The following is a 21155-nucleotide window of genomic DNA, read 5'->3' on the forward strand; positions in this document are numbered from 1 at the left end:
ATCTCAAGAGGCACAGTCCCAGCCCAGGCAAGCTGCAGGGCCTGGCCACTCACAGGTGTAACGGTGCCCATTGGGATCCTGGCACATGGTTGCATCTATGGAAAAAGATTTAGGTATGGTGTACAAGCACTGACATCCTGCTAGTGACATTGTAGCCTGAGAAAGAGCATCCTCATTGTGTTAGGACATCCCCAGAGAGCTCACTGAAGACACAGACCTTTCCATGACAAAAGGGAGCAGGCTGTGGTCAGTGCCAATGGAAGATATGTCACTCACGTGCTGTTGGCACCTTGACTAGGGCCAAGCTGCAGGGAGTAGGCTCTCCTTGCTCCCAGCAGCTCTGTAAATCCTCTTTCTTCCTCCTCCCCTATCCTTTACACATTTCTTGTTCAGCTCCTTGTGCAACAGTGATTTCTCCCTGAGCAGGACAGGCAGGGACTGCCTGGGGCTCCTCGGCTGGCCCAGAGGCTGCGGAGATACAGAGCAGGAAAACTCAGTGCCTGAGGAGCCCCAGGCAGGTTCAGGGCAGGATTTCAGCCGAGCCGGTTTGCAGTCGGGCTGTGCTTGCAGGAGTGCAGAGGCACTCTGGGGATGGGGGCAAGCAAAACCAGCTTCCCTGCTGCCTGTTGGCTCTCCATGGGCATGGCTGAGAGCACCTGGGAGATGGAGGAGAAAGCAGGGGAGAAAATCATCCCAGCTGAAATGTTCTCTGCTCCAGCTGTGGGTCAGAGGGGGCCCAGAGGGGTGGACACCTGCCCTCCATCCCCTTCCCATCCACGCACAAGGGCAGTGCACCTCCAGCTTTTCTTCAGAGGTGCTCAGAGAGGACCTCTCCCACCACCCCTTGCTTGAGGGGGGTCCAGTCCCATGTCCCTCAAGCCACACAGCCTGTGTGACCACCCAGCAGTGGTCTCTCCTCTTTCCCTGCCCTGACTAGCACCCACACTGCAAGGCTAGAGCCTGTAAGGGCAGGCTGCTGGGCTGGAGGGCCTTGCCTTGGGCTGAGCCTTGTGAGTCACCCCCAGCCTTGCTGACCCACAGTTGCTACCCCACGGCACCCAACAGGCTGGGCTGCCCAGCCTTCCCCAGCATGCCTTCTGCCCTGGAGCAGCACCATATGGGCAGAAATGAATCTCCCACTGGGAGAGCCCCTGCCTGATGCCATCTCTCTGTGCCCTTGCTGGGGCAGCTGCTGACCTGCTGGGTTTTTTGAAGGGACAATGTTTCCCTTGCACTCTTTGAGATGACTACTGGCTCCAGCATTGGGCGACTTGTTTTCTCCCACAAAGGTGGCTGAACTTTTCCCATTGCCATCCCTTGTCCCTGCTCCTGGTCACATCCACTCTCCCATGGTGACACCCAGGCTCCCTGGCCTTGTCCTACACATGCCCATAGCTGGAGGATTTGTCAGGCCTTTGCATCAGAACCTTGAGTGCTTCAAACCCCCCGTGTGCAGGAGGGTACTGGGCACACCCTGACATCTGCTGAGGCTTTGCAGGGTCCTCCCACAACATGTGGCACTCACCTTTGGGCATGAACTAGCCAAACCCTTGTGCTACTCCAGCTTCAGCCTCTGTCAGCACCCAGAAGAATGAGGCAGTGACCATGGTGGACTTCTTTCTTCTTATCCCAGCCCTTCCAGGGTCTGGACATGGCTTTAGGACCATCACCTCTGCAGGTGAATGCTCCCTCCATCCCCCCAGTACCTGCAGCACAAGTTTGGGCAGCTCCTGCTCACACCAGCCTGGCCTCAGCATGACGCTGCAGCTAGCAGGTCCATGGGTTGGTGCAATGCCATGCCAAAGCCTCTATCCTTTAGGCAGCTTCCCAGCTGTTTGCATGCCGTCCTTGCCAAGGAGATGTAAGGAGGAGGGAGGGGAATGGGGTCCCCCTTCTCTTCCCAACCCATGGCATTTCCTGCTGCCTCAGTGCCCCGGCTGCTGCTCAGCGGCCAAGCCCTGGCTGTGCCCCCCAGGGCAGTGACTTGCTGCTTACTCAGCACACCTCCATGGGCTCCTGCTCTGGTTCCACACCCAGCTGCCCTGTTAGTGGCAGCACTCATGCATGGCCTGGGTGAGGGGCTGAGTGTCCACCACATGCCTGCATGGGCTCTAGGAAAGCTGGGTGGGTGAAAATTCATTTGGGGGTTCCCCTTGCCCTGTTTGCACAGCTTGGAAAGAGATGGGCTCCCTTTGGGTTTGACTTGTAGGCTGTCCCGCAGTGTGACATCATTGTGTGGGGTGTGAGGTGGCCTGTGTCCCCAGGGATGGAGGTCAGTTGTCCAGGGCTGTCACCCTGAAGTTCTTACCTCTCCAGGTGGGTGCAGAATTACCTGTGGGCTCAGAGTGATGACCTGTGTACCCTAGTACCTACATCACCCTGCTGAAGGCTTCCAGAGGCTGGGATAGAGACCCGTATGCGAGGCAAGACACAGCCTTACTACCGTAGAGCAGAGTCCCCCTGCCCCACAGGAGTGCCCAGGCAGCAGCACTCAATGGAGGCAGGCCTGTCAGATCCCACATGGAGCTGGCATGGCCCAACCACTGCTCTCCTGCAGGTGTGACTTCTGGAAGCTGACTATCCTTCTCCCCACTGCCTAGTTCTACCAGCCTCACTGCCTTGGCTTCCTGCAAACCAGGACCTTGCTGGATCCCCTCCATAATGATCTGCTGGCAGGGGCCAGAAGTCCTGCTCCACATCATCCCAATGCCCAATGCTTAAGGAGAAGATGGTGACTTGGCCCAGGCTCCTTGGTTCATGATTTTGGCTGGGAATGAGACTGGGACATGCTGAAAGCCTCATGACCATGAGCTGAGCTGTGAAAAAATGGTGATTGTGGCTCTTGGGAACCCCCGTCTCCGTTGCAGCATGCACAGCATCCAGAGCAAAGGGGTTGCATCAGAAGCCCCTGTGACTCCTGTTTGAAGTGCATCACTGGGACTGGGCTCAGGCTGTGGCTGTGGCAGCCTAAGGGGTGACAGCAGCAGGTGGGCAGAGGTTTGCAGCCCTTTTTCTGTGCCTCAGTCTCCCCTTTCAGCAATGGGGGTTGTTTCCCTTACACAGGGCTGCTGGGATAGTGGGGCTCACCATTCCATTGGCTTTCGAGGCAAGCCAGAGCCCCCCAGCAGCCAGTCTGGCAGCCAGCAAAGGGCACCAGGGGCAGGTGGCAGGGATGCTGCTGTGCTGCTGAGCCTGGCTGGGGGCTCCCAGGCAGGAGGTGGCAGGGGGCCGGGGTGCCCCAGGCAAGTTGCGGGGAGCCGGGCTGGCGACCCTGTTCCTTCACCAGGGCAGGGGGAGGAGTGCCCGGCAGCAGAGGTGGGGCACCTTAATTGTAGATGCGGGAGGCCTTGGAGCGGGACAAGCTCAGGCAGATCTGGGCCCTGCGCTGGAGCCCTTGCCAAAGTGGTAGCAGTTTGGCAGCATTTTTCTTGCCCTTGTCTCCCCCCATTCTCCCCCCCCTCTAAACCCTCTAAAGCAAAACAGCTCTTGGGCTCCCGGCAGCCTCCCTGTGCCAGAAAGTGGAGCCCAGCGGAAATTAATATCGCTTGGGACTTAGGCAGCCCACCCCACGCCTCGCCGGCAGGGACAGAAAGCTGCTGCATTCTCCCGCCAGCCTCACTGCTGCCTGGACCATGGGTGGGGACCCCCGTGGTGCCGGTGAGCCGCCCATCACCCCCAGACCCGCAGGGCTGAGCTCTCCTTCCTGGACTGATCCAGCGGGCTGGGGTGAGCCACAGTTCAGTATTTGATCTGACGGCCCCGGGGGGCTGGCGCATCATTTTTATATGAGTACAAAGAGTCGTCTCTTAATGAAAGTCCCATCCCGACTCCCCCTCTTCCCCACTCCACCGGCGGAGGCAGCCAAACCTCCGCCATCCTGCTGTGGTCACAAAGGACAGCAAGCTTGGAGACCAACATGGAGGCTCGGATCCCTCTGTGGTCATCACGGGATGGGTCTGGACAGATTTTCTGGTCACTTTCCATGTGGGCCTCAGTTTCCCCATCTATGGAGGACAGGCAAGCTCTGGGATGCTTCCCCAGCTGCCCCATCCCTTTGCAGAGGTCCATGTGAATCATGCAGCAAAGGGAAACTGAGCTGCCGGGAGCAAAGGGAGATGGGTTCTCCCCGGCAGGAGCGTGGGCTTGCCTCAGTTTCCCTGCTGGAAGTTCCCTTTCCGGGCTGTGCCTCTGTGTTGAGTGTTTAACCTTTAAACCTCCAGCCAAAGCATAAGGGCTCCTTTTCCAGACTCTGCAAGAGGGCACGTCCTCTCCTAGCCCAGCTGGGGTCTGGTAGGCAGGAGATCCAGGCAGCAGGGGAGCTGACATCAATCAAGGGGATCCTGGCAGGGCTTTGAGCTTCAAACAAGGGGCTTGGAGGGAGTTTGCACTGGGGACAGGATTGCAAGCAGAATACTGCAGCCTGGTGTCCCCAACACAGCCCCCCAGCTGCACAAGAGTGAAAAGGAAACCCAGAACACAGTTAAACACTGAGATTCAGCTTGCGATTTTTGAGCCTCTGGGGCTTGGCCAGACTATAAAGCTCTGGGTTTGGAAGCTGTGCAGCTGATGCTCTCCAGTGAGTGGGGCTGAAGGCAGCATGGGCCGCCCAAGCACTGCTCCCCAGGGAATCCCAGGGAATGTAACCTCTCAATCATCAGGCATGTCCTGATCCTGGGGTATGCTGGGTCCAGCCCTGAGCTTCTGTGGGCATCCATGGCCGTGAAAATCATGTTGTTGAGCAGGATGAGCTCTGAGCCCATAGGAGCAGTGCTGGAGGCAGGGGTGGGCTGAGTTTAGGGTGTGCTAAATTGGTGTGGCCCATGGCTCTGGAGTTGCCCATGGCAGAGCTAGATAGAGCACGGCCTGTGCCAGCACGAGGCAGGGTGCTGCAGGCTGCGCAGCTGTGCGGGCTGTGCCGTGCAGGGCACTCCGGGCAAAATGTGTGGGGAAAGTACAGGAGTTTCTGTAGCCCATGGCACACTGGGGAGCACAGCAGCGTGCTCAGACTTTGCCTTCAGGGCCAGGGAGTCAGGCACCTCACACCAGCTGTACTGGCAAGGAGTTGCTGCCTCTGACGTGGGCCCAGCCAAGACTTGCCCTCCCTCGCTGGCATTGGCAAAGCTGGCAATGCCACCTGCATCCCTCCCTTGCACTCCCGCACCCGCCCATGGCTCCGTTCCCTGGAGTCAGTGCCTGGATTTGGGGAGGTGAGTACAGGATCCTGGCCAGCAGCCGAGGGGCTTTATCAGAAGCAAGGTCACTCTTCTAGTCTCCCACGGGGTAAAGCAGCGAGAACCCGTGGAGAGGGGGAGACACACCAAGATTGCTGGCTGGGCTCCTTGTTGTGTCCACAGCTCTGGGAGATGCAGCTGCATCGGGCATCAGACACATGGCAATGCCAGGGCTGGGTTAGGTCAGTGCCAGCCGCAAAGAGCAGATGCTGAGTAGCACAATATTTCTGCCATCTCCCTTGGGGACAACGCCATCACCCCCATGGTTGTGCCCAAGGATGTAGAGTGGTATGTGCCATCATACCACTGTCCCACGGTAGGAGATCCCCCAATTCCCCGGTGGATGGACATGGCAAGGTATTGCGTGGGAGAGCCACCCATACCTATTGTCCTATCCCCACTGCATTTGTCTCTCTGTCCCCTTGTTACCCTGGCTCAGCATGGAGCTGGCACTGCCCCGCAGCCTTGCTCCATCCCTGGGAGTAGGTCTGGTCATGTCCCATCCACACTCTGGTCTCTGCTGGGCTTGGGTGCTGGTTTTGCTCTGCTCGCTGTCCCCTCCTGCAGGGCAGTGGGGAGCCCCCTGGTCATGGACCCCAACAGCATCTGCCGCAAGACGAAGCGGCTGGCGGGGAAGCAGGCAGAGCTGTGCCAGCTGGAGCCAGAGATTGTGCAGGAGGTGGCCAAGGGCACCAAGCTGGGCGTCCGGGAGTGCCAGTACCAATTCCGCTTCCGCCGCTGGAACTGCACCAGCCACAGCAAGTACTTCGGCAAGATCCTGCAGCAGGGTAAGGCCAGTGCTTCCTCAGCTTCCCAAAAAGACCCCAGCCTGGTGAAACACCTCCCCGGGACTCCTGGAGCAGAGTCTTGGCGTGCAAAGCTCTGTGTGTGTGTGTATGTGTGTGTGTGTGTGTGCGCGCGTGTAGGGGGTTGCTCAGTGCTCCCCGGTGCAGTCACGCTGAGGTTTTACTGCCGGGACATGTCTCCCTGTGTTGTAATGAAGCAATTACCAATGCTCCCAGACAGTGCGGGGCTTCATGAAGCCCAAGAATGCACCCTCGTCTGGCAGTGATTTACTGCTCCCCCGGGACCCCAGGGTGTGCTGTGGGAAGGGGCCCGGCTGGGAGGCAGTGTGCAGCCCTTGGGAGCTGCCCCTCACCCCGTGGGTGCTCTTCCCATCCCTCCTCCTGGCCTTGCAGTGGAGGAGAGAAGTTTTTCTCCTGTCCCTGACCGTGGATGGGCACTCTGGTGTCACCCTGAGGAAGAACAGGGCTGGGTGGCAGGAAGGTATGTGCAGGTCTCAGACAGTGGATACAGCAGTCCAAGCCAGGCCCAGCTGCAGCAAAATCAGAGCAGGGGCAGAGCAAGAGGGAACCCGTGAGCGTCTAAGGGTTGGGAAAGCCCTGCCATGATCCTCAGGGAGAGTAGCTGGGAGTGGGTGGTGCTCCAAGCAAGACGGGTTGCTTGAAACACCTTGGGCTGGTAGGATCACTTCAAGGGAAGTGAGTTTAGCCCTGCGCCTCTTCCCATGTTGATCCTTGTGCTATGGCAGATGAAGATGCTGGTGCAAGCCCCAGTCTCCTCAGCCATCACATCTGTTGGTGCATGGCCAGCCCAAGGCAAAGTGGGTATGCCCATGGGCCATGCAGGGGGGTGAAGGTAGCATCCCTGAGGGGTTTGGAGAGGGCGGGATGCCTTGGGCACCCAGCTGACTGCAGATACTAGTGGGGGTCAGAGCTGAAGCCTCGAGGGAGACCTGGCCCATGGGAGGGGGATAGGCTCATTTAAAAAGCTGATTTGCAGATGGGGGTTCCCCCCAACACAGGGAGGTGTATTCAGCCAAGAGGCAGAGAGTCAAGGCACATTGGGGGACTCTCCTGTCTCTGGAGTCACCTATTGTCACCAGAAACTGGCAGTGAGGTAGGTGGGATCTGTGGCAGGCGGGGATCTGCTCTGGAAGTGGGTGGTGCCAGAATACAGGGCCAGACCAGGTTGGGAGTGAAAGGTACTGGCAGTTGAGCTGCTGGGTACCCAGGAACAGCTTGTGTTGGAGGAGGCACAGGCACATCAAGCATGGGGATGCTGAAGGAGCCACCACATTAGTCCGGCCTCACTGCTGGGGTGGTAGAGATAAGCAATGTGGTAGGGACAGTGGTGAGTTTGAGTCCCTGGCACTCTGAGGACATGGGACATCCCAGCTAGAGGTGTGGAGTTCCCCAGGGGCAACAAGGCGGGTGTCAGAAGCCCTCAGAGGTGCCAGCAGGCACCAGCCTCCCTGTGAGCCTGCAGGGACTGCACAAAGTATGTCAGCATTTTTGGTGTTCCCAGCTCCATCAGATGAATACCACCCATCCAATATCCTTTTCTATCCAAGGATGCTGCAGACCTCTCATTCCTGGCCATGGCCTCCCTGGCACAGTCATGGCTGTCTCCTCTTCCCTTGCTGCCACCTGTGCCAGGTATGGCATGCCAGGGCAGGCTGGCCTGAGGATAGCCACATGTCTGGAGGAACTGTCAGAGGAGCCTCATCCCCCCAGGGCCTGGCTGGCAGGGTGGCATGGGGATTTCTGCCAGCTTTGGGCTGTCTGCTGAGGGTTCTGCCAACCCCAGGTGGGAGCAGGCGGGTGGTCGGGTGGCTTGCGGGGGCAGGAGGGCCTGGGGAGGGGGTGGTACCCCCTTGGTGGCACTGCCAGAAAGGCACCAGTGTGCCCAGCTCCTGTTAACACCAGAGGGATGCAGGTGCTGCTTGGTCTTTTGGAGGAGGCTCATGGAACTGGTGCCCTGGTACCCTCTTCCTGCAGCCTCCCCACATCAGAATACTGAAGATGGAGGGATGGGACACCCCCCAAAACCCACCTTCCCCTCCCTCCCCAGGAATCTCCTGCAGGCCACTACCCTGGGCCAGCCCTGCCCTGGCATTCGGGTGGGCAGGAGCGGGGCTGGCACGGCGCAGGGGGGCGCGGGAGCCCCCCGAGCAGGGCGCCGCACCCCTGCCGCCAGAATCCCCCGCTGGCTGCGGCTGCGAGCGGCAGGTCCGGGCAGGGGAAAGATGCTTGGAATTCGTGTCCCGGAGCAGAGAGAGACAGGAGCAAATACTAATAATAAATAATCCTGCAGGGTGGAGGCTGTGCCGGTGGAGAGAGGGGGGCGGGCAGCTCCCCATGGCAAAGAGGGTAGTGGGGGGAGAGCAGGCAGCACAGCTTCATCACTGCTGCCCTGCAGAGGGTGAGTGACACCCTCGGTATCCCTCGCAGTGTGCCCTTCCAGGTGCCAGTTTGGAGCTGGGGTTGGGATTTTTACTGCTTGGAGGGAAATTGCAGGGTAGTGTGGGGAAGCTGTGGGTACCACCTGGTCATCTGGGACCACCCTCTGCTCTCTGAGCTTCCCTCTTTCCTATGGGGCAGCACCCACACTTGCAAGAGGAGGTGGGAGATTCGTTGCCTCTCCACAGCTGAGTGCAGGAACACTGGCAGGGCTTGACCATCCCCCAGAGTCTTCAAATCTGCTTGCAAGAGGCATCTCCTGCTCCTGGCAGCCCATTCCAGGGTGGGTGCATCGCCCAGGGAACAGCACAGAACACATATGAAGAGGGAGAATGGGGAAGCCCCTGGGATGTCAGCCAGGGGGTGGTGCTTTGCTTGCTGGAGCTGACCCCACATCCCAGCCCTGTTCGTTCTCCTGCAGATATCCGTGAAACAGCCTTCGTGTACGCCATCACGGCAGCTGGAGTGAGCCACGCCATCACGCAGGCCTGCAGCATGGGCGAGCTGCTGCAGTGTGGCTGTGAGCTGACACGGAGCCGGGCCCCCCCCTCACCCACCGCGGGGCCGGGCACGGAGGGCACCGCCTGGGAGTGGGGGGGCTGTGGGGATGATGTGCAGTTTGGCTACGAGAAGTCCCAGCAGTTCATGGACGCAAAGAACAAGAAAGGCAAAAATGACATCCGAGCTCTTATCGACCTGCACAACAACGAAGCCGGGCGCTTGGTAAGGCCCCTGCACTGCCTGTCCCCTGCAGCCCTAGTGCCTCTGCCCAGCCCTCCACCTTCAGTGTCCCCAAGCCGCGTACCTGCACCAGCTTTGGCTGAAGTATGACCCAATATCTTTCGGGTATCCTTTGCAGGTGCTTTGGAAACCCCCGGGCCATTCTCCACCCCCAGCCCCTCCTCCGGGCCAGGGCAGCACTACGAGGCAGGGTTTTGGCTGGGGGTGCTGGGCAGTGAGAGAGGGAACTGAGGGCTGAGCACCGCTGTCTCTTCCTCAGGCGGTGCGCAGCTACATGAGGACAGAGTGCAAATGCCACGGGCTCTCGGGATCCTGCACGCTGCGGACCTGCTGGAGGAAGATGCCCCATTTCCGCGAGGTGGGGGATCGCCTGCTCGAGCGCTTCAATGGGGCTTTCAAGGTGATGGGAGGCAACGACGGGAAAACCCTCATCCCTGTGGGTGACAACATCAAGCCTCCCGATAAACAGGACCTCATCTACTCGGCCGACTCACCTGACTTCTGCTCGGCTAATCGTAAGACGGGCTCACTGGGTACCCGGGGCCGTGTCTGCAACAGCACGGCCATGGACACGAGCGGCTGCGACCTGCTGTGCTGCGGGAGAGGGCACCGGGACGAGACGGTGGTGCTGGAGGAGAACTGCCTTTGCCGCTTCCACTGGTGCTGCGTGGTGCAGTGCCGCAAGTGCTCCGTCCGTCAGGAGCTCAGCCTCTGCATCTGACAGCCTGGGGTCAGGCGAGGACAATTTGGGAGGCCACCTCCTGGCTCTCAAGGCCCCCCTGGGACAGAGACAGGTGGAGCCGGTGGCAGGGTCAGCGTGGGTGAGCTCAGCTCTGCGCTCCGGGGAGTCTTGCCTTCCCCAGAGGGCAGCACGGGGTTGCCTGGCATCCCCATGGTCCCCGTGGCACAGAGCTTCCACTAATAAAGCTATTTAAAGCCGTATGCCACAGAGCTTCCTGGGGAGGGCTGAGAAGTGCTGACCACCATACTGGAATGGGATGAGCCAGAGAGCTGCCTTGCCCCAGCTGTGAGTCCCAATCAGTCGCACTCCTGCCAGCCCCTAGCCCTGCTGGGACCTGTGGCAAAGTCCAGCTTATTTTTTATCTACCCTCTGTTTTTCTCTGTGGTTGTCAAGCCTGGAAATATGTGTGGATGAGGGAGAGTACTCTTCTGCCCTGCTCTGCTGCTTCCAGTGTGTGAGTGCTCTCCTCCCATCACGCACAGCTGTCATTGCTTGGGGTGCCTGTTTGTGTCCCGCCACCATCTGACCTGGGATGCTTGCAGTCCATGGTGCCTCCACTCATGCCTCATGCCAGAGGTACATCTAGCTGCTCTAACACTGTGCTGTTGTGCTCTGACTTTCCCAAGGGGACCCTCTATTCTTTACACTCCAGCTATGTCACTGCAGTCCCCGCTGCAGAGCCTGGCACACAGAAGCCCTGGACAGCGCTGACACTGTTGGCTTGGTGGCATGCAAGGCATTCACTTGGCATGCCATGGGCCACGTGCAACCCCACCTGGGTGGCAGGGTGCCAGGCATGTATGTCTTTATAACCTGATCAGCCTGTGCCCCTCATGGACAAACACAGGGTGAGGAGCAGCCTGCCTGGCTGCCCAGCAAGGCAAGCTGCCAAGCCCCTGTTCCAGGGGCTCCAGGAATCTCTGAGGGGGTCCCTCCCATGCTGCAAGGACCCAAAGGAACTGGTTTCTCCAGGGTTACCCAGCATAGGGGTTTAGGTAACTGCAGAGTGGAATGTGTGTTTGCAGTGCCTGCTCAGCTGGCAATGCCCCAATGGGCTGAGGACCCCCAGAGGGATGTCAGTAGGGTGAGAGCCTGGGCAGAGAGGTCCACACTCCTGTGCCTGCCCTCTGCCTTGCAGCAGTGCTGGACACTGGGGGCTTTCCTGTACGCCCCTCTTCAAGAGAGCTCTAAGCTGAGGTAGCTGAAGTGGGCAATGCCTCATGCGTGGGTACTGCCAGGCAGGGTAAAAGCAGAGCTCACAGTGCTGGGCACACTGCAAGGCAAGGGAGGCTGCATGAGGTGCTGGAGATGTCCACCAGTGTGTCCTTCCTCACCTGCCCCACCCCAGGCAGCCAGCAGGGAAGGGCAGGAGAAGCAGGGTGCTGGTGAACCATTAACTTAACCCAGCAGTCATTAGGGAGGAAGTCTCTAAATCTGTTAGCTGCAGCTTTGCAGCTGGAAATTCCCTTCTGACTTGGCCACAGTGGTGCTGGGAGAAGGGAGGCACACAGGACTCCTGGGGACTCCTGTCCCCACACCCACCCACAGGAACACATGGGTGGGTGTGAGCAGGGTAGGGTGGGTGCTGGTGAAGGTACCTGTGCATGCAAGCAGCTTGCTGTGTGTGCATGCACAGGTAGCATGTTTATGTTTGTTCATATGTGTGCATGTGAGCTTGTATAACCCATCACTGTGTGTGTGAGCCCCTCGTGGGTATGTAAATAAGTTGGCCTGTGTGTGTTTTCCTGCATCTCTATGAATACACAGCAAATCACCACTTTGTGTGACAGTGACACTGTCCCACGTGTGCCTATGTGAGAGTATGTTTGTGTGTCATATTATGTTTCCTCAGGTGTGTCTGGGACAGGGAGGATGTGTGTGGGTGCAAAATGGTCCTCCAGGAAGGGAGCTGGAGAGTTGCAGGAGCTGTGTGCTGGAGGATGTGCGAAACTGTTCCATAGGCTCTGCAGGTGCCTCTGAATTGAATGCACATGAGCACACCCCACGGCCTGGACTGCCTGACAGGAGAGGTCAGTTCAGGTGGGTCCTGTGAAACTTTAGGTCACCCCTGCTGTCCTCTGGAATCATAGCTGAGACCACCTATAGAGAGATTCTGAAACTCTCTGTGAGATGTTCAGAGTCTGGGCTCCAGCCTTCAGTAAGTTCCTTCTCTGAATTCTGTCTCAGCTCCCACACAATGGGCTGCTTTCATGCTCTGGGCTGCATGGACATGGCTCTGGAGATGTGGCAATGGATAAACCCCTGAGAAGACATTTAGTACTTTTGAGTAAGGTATCTGACCTGTGTCCTCTCCGCCATTGCCCCAAATCACAGCTCCTGAAGGATGGAGATCACAGAGGCCAAAAATGTGGAGGGGAAGCACATAGTCTGTGCTTGTGGGGTAACTCCTCTGCACATCCACGAGTTACCTCTGCTCTGTGTCTGTGGGCTTCTCATGGGTGTGAAAACCAGTTGGGCTGTGTGTCTTGTTCTCCGTCCAGCTGGGGAAAAGCCCCCTTGTGGGGGCTGACAGCTCCTAACCACAGCTCCCTACTGCTCCTGATCTGGCAAAGCCAAATCCATTCCTTTGATAGCCAAGAGAAGCCCTGACACAGGCAAATGCTGCCAGTAGCCTGTTAGGGTCTGGACTGTTCCAGTGGTCTGGAGAGGGCTGAACAGCCAGCAGAGCCCCCTAGAAATCTCCCAGTTCTCCAGACCTCCACAGCTCCCCAAGAGCTCCCCATCCAATAGGATCTCACCCCCGATTCCTAACACACCCCAGCAGTCCCTCAGGGCAGTTACTCCCCACATCCCCAGAAGTGCCCCAGGAGTCCCCCAGATTCCTAGAAGTCCCGCAGGCATCCAGGCCCCCAGGAGCCTGCTGAACCCCTCAAACCCAGCCTGCGGAACCCCTCAAGCCCTCCCGATCTGAGGGCGCCGCATCCCCGCCGTCGCCATGGCAACCCTGGATGCGGGGCGGAACGGCTGCAGGCGGCCGCCAGGGGGCGCTGCGGCACGGCACTGGGAACATGGGAGTGGGAATGGGATGGGATGGGATGGGATGGGATGGGATGGGATGGGATGGGATGGGATGGGATGGGATGGGATGGGATGGGATGGGATGGGATGGGATGGGATGGGATGGGATGGGATGGGATGGAAGGATGCATGGGGAACATGGGAGTGGGAGTGGAGTGAGATGGCATGGAAGGATGCACAAGGAACATGGGAGTGGGAGTGGGATGGGATGGGATGGGATGGGATGGGGCAGGATGGAAGGATGCACGGAGAATGTGGGAGTGGGAATGGGGTGGGATGGGATGGAAGGATGCATGGGGAACGTGAGAGTGGGAGTAGGATGGGGTTTGATGGAAGGATGCATGGGGAACGTGAGAGTGGGAGTAGGATGGGGTTTGATGGAAGGATGCATGGGGAACGTGGACGTGAGAATGGGGAGGGATGGGATGGAGAGATGCATGGGGATCATGGGAGTGGGCACAGGGTTTAGTGGTGAACATGCCACTTTGATGTTTTCAGTTGGACTCGAAGATCCAACTGAAGAGGATCTTTTCCCACCACATGATTCTGTGGCTCTGTGAATGTGGCTGTGCGTGGGGGCTCGTGGAGATTCATTGGGTTGCGCAAGTGGCTGTGCTTGGGGTGGATGTGTGTGCGTGGGGAGGTGTGTGTGTATGGGTGGGACAAGTGGAACAGGAGTGTGTGTGTGTGTGTGTGTGTGTGTGTGTGTGTGTGAGAGTGTGTACAACCCCCTGATTCCCATCCCCGTGCTCTTGTGGGCAGTGGTCAAGCAGGACTCTGTTCTGGGGGGGCTGGTGAAAGCAGGAGTGCACAAGGGTGGCTGTGTGGGCTCAGTAAGTAGCTGGAGAGCCCAGGGGGTGTAGTTGTAGATGTGCGTGTGTAGCCCAGATCCCTGCTACTGGACAGTTTACATTGCAAAACTTGCAGGATCTTCCCAAGGGAAAAAGAGGAAGTTTATAATAATTGGATTAAAAAAGAGAGAGAGAGAGAGAGAGAGAGAGAGAGAGAGAGGAGAGAGAGAGAGAGAGAGAGAGAGAGAGAGAGAGAATCCCAGACCCCTGTAATGTTAACGACTTCGGGTTTTGGTTTGTTTTTTCTTTCCAAATGGGAAGAATGCAGTTTTCCCTTCAATTTCCCAAGCTGAAAACAGCTGGACAGATTAATTCAATCAAATTTGAAAAGGAAAATCTCTCTGGACTAAGATCAAAAATAGAATATTTTTGCTCCCCAAAAAGAAGCACTTCAGGAAAGTTTGCAGTAATGCAAATAAGTTCTAAGAGGGGGAGGCCAAGAAATCTGGATATCAGCTCAGTCAAGCTGAGTGGTCAGGCTTGGACAGTGGCACCCAAAAAACTGTGTCAACCCTTTTCCTGGGGTTGTGCTGCCTGCCCACTGCTCGTGGCTGAGCAGGGGCTGCCTGGTCAGTGGCAGAGCTGGGTCCTGGCCAGGGCTCCTGCCTGCCCAGCCTTGCTCTCCTGGGAGGCCTCTAACTCTCCTTCTCCAGGCTCTGCTGCTCCCTCCAGGGAGCTGCCTGTAACTGTCCTGCTCTGTCCTCACTCCATTTCCTGTGACAGATGTCACCCGGGCAGCCATGAGGACACACCAACCCCAACTTGCCCAGGAGAGCCTGGCTCATTCTTGCCCATCATGGGGGTTCTGCTGAGCCAGCCCAGCTCCTCCTGGCTCTGCCCCGTTTCTGGGACACCGGTGTGTGCAATGGCTGCCTCTGGAGTGGGGCACATGGCTACTGGGGGGTGTCCAGGCCAGCTCTGCTGCAGCATCTCCCAGCACTCAAGCAAGGGAATATTTTGGGACCTAAAGCAGAGTGCAGAGAGGGGTGTGATCTCTTGAGGGACAGGAGATGGGCTGCACAAGGACCCCAGACATGCTCATTGGAGACACTGCCTATGAACATGAGGGGTCTGTATCCTTCATTTTCCTGTCAGACCCTCTCCAGTGCTGGTGTCTGAGCCCTGCTGTGTCCCCACAACTCCAGCATTGTGGGACTGGCTGTGCTGGCTTGGCACACACTAAGCAGTGTTTGCGAGGGCAATGGGCTCTGGAGGGTCTCAGGGAGCTGCCTGACACCAGGGCACTCCTTAGCTACCCCACCCCAGAAGAAAGGCAGAGCAGAAGCTCCCTCACTCCTGGGTCCTGTTTCTGACTGCCAACATCTCACCTTATCCAAGCATCCTCCACTCTATGGCCTCATTACTTACCCTGTAACAAAGGCAGCAGACATCCTCCATCCTTAGGGAGGGAGATATGCCTATGCATACCCCTGGAAGGCAGAGCTGCAGGAAAAGTGATTGCTGAGGTGGCTTCATGCCCTGATCACTCCACATGGGACTAGCACCTCCCACCTTGTGGCTCTGCACCCCTCCCCACAGGAGGCACCTGGAGCAGCCCTGCACAGATGTGCTTGGGCAGTCCTATCCAGCCACCTCCCTACTGCCTCAGCCAGCAGTCTGGCCCTTTTGGGGACATGCTCTCCTTGCCAAAGGCAATGCAAGGGTTGGGATCCCCCATCATGGTCATACCAGCTCTGCCATGGGGTGTCCCCCCACATCAGACCAGTCCCCATGGTGTGTAGGAGGCAGGGTGCATGGGGGCTTGCTCCAGCCCCATGGGATGGTGTCCACAGCAGGCTTCAACCCCATCCTTGCATGCTGCTGTGATTGAGGCACCTTCTGCCAGGCGCTGGGAGGAAGATGAAGAGGCAAGGTCTGCCTCGCTGCAAGGATGCTCCAGGGATGGCCAGAGGCAGCCAGGCCCTGCCTTTCCAGCCCGACGCGAGGCAGCGTGGCTGAGTGCTGGTGCTGGCACTGCCCCAGTGCCCCGGGCCCTGCCCACGCCCCAGCCCCGGGCGGCTGGCAGGACTGGCCGGACCAGACCAGTGGCCATGCTTGGTCCTGAGTCACATCAAGCAAACTCAGGCAGGCTGTGGGGTATGAGCCAGCAAGAAGGTAGTGATGCTGGGGGCTCCAGTGCTGCTGCGCTCGGGAAATTTGGCATAGTGACTAACGCTGCCACAAAAGGCAGGGTCACCCTGACCCCACACCCAGCCCTGACTCACGTAGCTGTCGCTCCAGTCCCATGGGTGCTGCTGGGCAGGGGAGTGAAGAGAGCTGTGCTTCAGGATGTCAAAAGCTGGGTAAGTGGATGGCTGCATGGGCTCCCAGCAGACCTCCCTTTCCTCCTTCTTCTCCTCATCCAAGCTTCCCCTCACTTTAAGATTCCCCAGAGCTCCCCCCTGCACAACTTCAGCCCCATTCTGTGTCATCAGAGCTGCCTCCTCTTCCCACACCTGCACACACAGGCTGGCTGGCCCTGGTGGTCCCAGAGGCCATCAGCCCCTCCAAGGCTGCAGCATGGCCAGGATTGTGCTTGTCCAGAGCAGGCTGTTCTCTCCCTGTGCTCCCTTCTGGTCACATCTGTGGGTGCACAGCCAGTCTGTAAGAACAAGTAGGAGCAGTATGATATGCACAGAAGTCTCAACCCCTGCATTTTCCTGCCATGGATTTCTAGCGGGTCATTCTTGGACATCACAGAACCTCAGAGAAGCTGCATGACTGTCTAGGACATAGGCCTTGGAAGTTGATTATCACAAGGCAGAAGGGGCTGGAGGAGGAAAGGGGGGAACAGAGCCAGCAAGTTATGGGCTGAGTGCTGAGGTGCTGGAAAGTAGCTCAGATGGAGATGACAACAGGAGAGCCAGCTCCATTCTCCCAGGGGTGTGGAGCCTGTGGCGTGGGGTGCTGGCAGGACCTTCTCCTGCATAAGGGAAGAGAAACAAAGCAGGCAAAGGGCAAGCAGCCTGAGGGCTGTGCAGGAGGATGTGCAGTGTAAGAGACAGAGGGATGGCAAGAGGGATGGAAAGATGAAGAGACAGAAAGATGGAGGGAAGGGAGGATGAAGAGGTAGAGGAAGAATGCTTGTCCAGTCCCCTGCACAAAGCACATCCTGGGGCATCATGTAGTCTGCAGAAAGAAGGGACCTGCCTGAGTGCTTTGGCCTGGGCAGGGGAGCTCCAATGGGTATTCCCAAAGTGCACTGCACCAGGTACTTCCTCATCACCTTTTGTAAGCTGGCTCTGGGGAGCAACCACCTTCATTCCAGCTCTGACAGCATCCATACCCCTTCCTGGTCTCTGCAGAGTGTGGGGCTGCTGAACAGTGCTAGAGATGGGACAGAAGCTTGGAGGTGACAGGTCCCATGACCCACTGATGCTGCATTCCCAACTGGGGGCCTATAATAATGCCAAGAACAGATGCAGTGCTCTCAGAAAGCTCAGCTTTTTGCCATGAGCTTTGATGGTCCCATCAGGACAAAAGCACCCTCCACCAGCCTCTCATGCCTGCCTACACCCATCCCTGCTCAGCAGGGCCAGGTCCTGTCCTTAGCCCCCCAGTTCCCCAGGCCACAACAGGTGCTTAGTCTTGTGCTTAAGGGCTTTGCTGGTGTGATGCAGAGGAAAGGGTAGACCAAAAGGCTCACCTGGCTCCTCTTGAGCCTTAGGACATTGCTGGGACATGAGGAAACAGGTCCCCCCTGCCTGCCCCTGCTGTGAGCACTGGGACACAGTGGCTGCTCTCCTCCCCAGGTCAGCAGGAGCCTGCGAGTGAGACACCCGCTCTTGGAAGTGATTGTGAAAGGATGAAAGTGCTTCTCCTCTGATTTGCCTTGGCATTTATTTTGTGCACAGAATCCTAACAAACATACAAGCATCTGTGCTCCTGAAGCCTGGAAGCAAGAGTCCCTTCCCAGAAGGAAGGAGCTTCTGGTGGGAAGGTGTCCCGTTTTCACCAAGGGATCTCTGGTGGGTCCAGGCTGAGCACAGCACATGCCTGGGTGTAATCCCTGGGGTGGCCTGAGAAAGAAAGGGGTGCTGAGGACCTGCTGAGGACACCTGAGCCAGGAAGCGGCCTGAAACTGGAGGCTGTTCCTCTGCCCTATCTCTGCCTGCTAAGTGGGGGTTCCCAGCCTGTTCCAGGATGTAAAGGGGGAAACTGAAGACAGGAGCCAGGTCCCGTGTGAGAGGACGTGCAGAGGGCAGGAGCAATGGCTTCTATGTTAGGGACCATTGTGTGTCGTCCACAAGTCTGCTGGTGTGTTCTGCCCAACTCTGACACCATACCTCTCATCACCAGTCTGCACCTCTGCCTCCTTTGGCAGCGGGTGACTAAAGGGTGTCCTGACACCATTCCCAAACTCCTGTGAGACACTGTGCATCACCTGCTGGGTGCTGGGGGATCTAGGAGGGCAGCAGCTATGGAGGAAGTGATGAGTGCTGGGTGATGCTGTGCCAGGAACTTCTCTGTGTTCTCAGGTCCTTGCCAGAGGGATAGAAGGTTCTGCACCCTCACCTCTTGCTAAACTGTGTGGGCAAGGAAGTTGGAGGGTAGATGCTGGCTCTGTACCAGTGTCCATACCTGCACACAGGATAAGCCCACTCAGGAACAGAGCTGGGGACAGGAAAACAGACAGCAACCTCTGGACTGCTGAAGAAACCTCAATGGTGATGCCACACCATTGCACCCAGGGCAACCAGCATAGTCTCAGGGCTCACTCCCAGATTGCAAGTCATGTCCCAAAGGAAGTGCATTTTCCTTTCTGGTGCAAACAGGAACCATTACATGAGCAGAGAAGGTAGCCCCTGTCAGTGCTGTTGTGCTGATGGGGAGATACACAGGGCCTGCCTGGTGGAGAGTGGTTTGCCACCTGCCAGGCAGCTGCTTATGGCCCAAACACCAGCCTGGGGTGGGCTGTGATGGCTGGGGATAGTGGGGGCCTGCAAGGCTGCTGCCTGGATCCCCATCCCCAGCACCCAAGTTGACGCCCCTAGCCCCAGAATGGGCACCCAAACTAAGGGAACACCAAGTATCACCATGACTGGGGAGAGGCTGCATTGGGGCAGATCGCATTTGCTGTGAGCCCAGTGAGCCTGGGCTTTTCTAGGGCCACCCTCCTGTCCCCAGGGAAGCAGCAGGGAGACACAGGGATAACCTGCAAGGCTACTGCACAGTTCCCAGATGAAAGATACCCGGCCCACGGGGACGCCATGAAGGTTAGGGGTGCCCAAGAACAAAACTGATGGTGCCAAGCAGGTGAGAAAAAATTGGGTGTCCAACCTGGGAGAGCTCATGGGCTGAGGCTGGGAGTGCTAGGTGGCCCTGTTGAGGGAAGGGAGAACCACATCCACAACTTCTCCACAGGCACTGGCCCTGCAGCACTGCTCTCCTGGCACTGGGCTGGGGAAACCGAAGAGGGGGCTGGCACACGGGATGTACACGGCCATTCTCCATGCCCACACACACAGAGTAACACCCCAGCATGTGCCACTCATGCTCACACTCCTGTGCACACTGACAGGCACCCACACGCCTCACACCATCAGGAATGCATTCCTGCACAACCACAACTCATGCCAGCACCCCCAGTCCCCCTGTGCACATCCTGATACCTCTGTGAACCTCCAGCATCTCCTGCAAACCCCACACCCCAGGGACACTTGCCCCCACTCCTCCTCCATGCTATGCATAGCCCTCTCCCCGTGTTCACTCACTCCATGCCCCATGTATTTCCTATCTGCTGTACAGTCATTCCACACACACCCCACACCCTGCACTCTCTCCATCCCCATTAACACCCATGCCCTCATACCCTGCCTATTCACCCTATGCCTCAATCACATTCAATCCACGCTGTCCACACTTGACCACATTGCACAGACTCGTTTTACACCCCATGCACATTCACCCCACACCCCGTGCACACAGGCATTGGGATTCAGAACAGTTCTCAACACTCTACACATGCTCATGCTCACCACTCATACTTTCTCTGTACTCCATCCACACTCCCCCATGCCATGCACCCTAATGCCAGACCCAGGGCCCGCGCACACCCCCATGCCTGATGCACTCACTCCACACTGTACCCACATCACACCCCATGCAGCCGTGCCCCTGCCATGCACACTCACCTGTACACTGCTTTCTCACCGCGCTCGGGTACAAGGGTCCCCCTGCTCATGCATGCACACTCTCCCTTGTCTCACACACACTCAACCAAGCCATGCATGATCACCCCACACCCTGTGTCCTCACCCACACTTGGTGCACTCTCATGCTGAGCACATTTACTCCACACCGAGTGTATGCTTACCCCACGCCATGCACATTCACCCATACTCTGTACACTCTTCCTTGCGCCCACCACCAAACCCCACGCCCACATCATCTTTCCCTCATGCCCTGAGCAGACTCCTTCCAGCAGCGTTCAGTCCACCAAGTCCCCACGAATATGGTCCCACAGCATGCACGCTCACCCGCCACCCCACGCACAGTCCCCCACACCGTGCATACAAGCCCACGGGCCACGTACACTCAGTTCTCCCCGTGCTCCAGATCCACGCCGCACATGCTCACCCCACACCAAGAACACTTACCCTGCACCCTGCGCACACTCCTCCGCGCTGAGCATTCCCACCACACACACTTCTCCGCGCTGTGCACGCTTACCTCACACACCGTGCCCACTCACCCACGTTGTGCCCACCCCACGCCGCTTTCCCCCCAGCCCCGCGCCCACTCTCCTGCCGCCCGTGCCCGCTCGCCCCCCCCGCCGCCCGCTCCCTCTCCGGTAGGCTGCGTGCGACACGCCGGCTCCCCGCCCCGCTGCCACCCTCTGCCCCGTCCTTCCCCCGCGGGCTCCTGTCTGGACGTGTCGGGACTCGGGCTCCGGGCGCTGAGTAATGCTCGGCGCAGCGCGATCCCAGGCAGAGCCGCTGCCGCCGCCGCTCCGCGCCCAGCGCTCCCGGGGCGCTCCGGCCGCGACCCTGCTCGCTCCGCCGGAGGCCCGGCGACACCGGCGGCGGGGGACGGAAGGGGGGCCGCGGCTCCCCATGTGCCTGCGGGCCCCGCGGGAGCCTCGGAGCCGCTCGACCGGCGAGCCCTGCCCACACCCGCCGCGGCCCCGGAGCCCCGGGGCGCCCTGGGGAGCGGCGGGGGAGCGCACCCCGCGGGCCGAGGCCCCCCCCGGCCCCCCGGCACGTCCCGCCATGGGGGGCTGAGCCGGGGGGCTGTGCGCGGCGGGGCGGCGGCGGGCAGGGCGGGGGGCGCGCAGCCCTCGCCGGGC

General features: G+C 58.6%; 1 protein-coding gene across 1 annotated transcript; it reads left to right on the forward strand.

Moving 5' to 3' along the window:
- Positions 1 to 728: 728 nt before the first annotated feature.
- Positions 729 to 11795, forward strand: WNT6 (Wnt family member 6). Its single transcript, XM_059852876.1, has 3 exons — positions 729 to 6019; positions 8916 to 9217; positions 9495 to 11795. The coding sequence occupies exons 1-3, from the start codon at positions 5494 to 5496 to the stop codon at positions 9954 to 9956; spliced, it is 1290 nt and encodes a 429-aa protein (XP_059708859.1). The 5' UTR covers positions 729 to 5493; the 3' UTR covers positions 9957 to 11795.
- The last annotated feature ends 9360 nt before the right edge of the window (positions 11796 to 21155 follow it).

This window comes from Haemorhous mexicanus, chromosome 8 (genome assembly GCF_027477595.1).
Source record: "Haemorhous mexicanus isolate bHaeMex1 chromosome 8, bHaeMex1.pri, whole genome shotgun sequence".
Lineage (NCBI taxonomy): Eukaryota > Metazoa > Chordata > Aves > Passeriformes > Fringillidae > Haemorhous > Haemorhous mexicanus.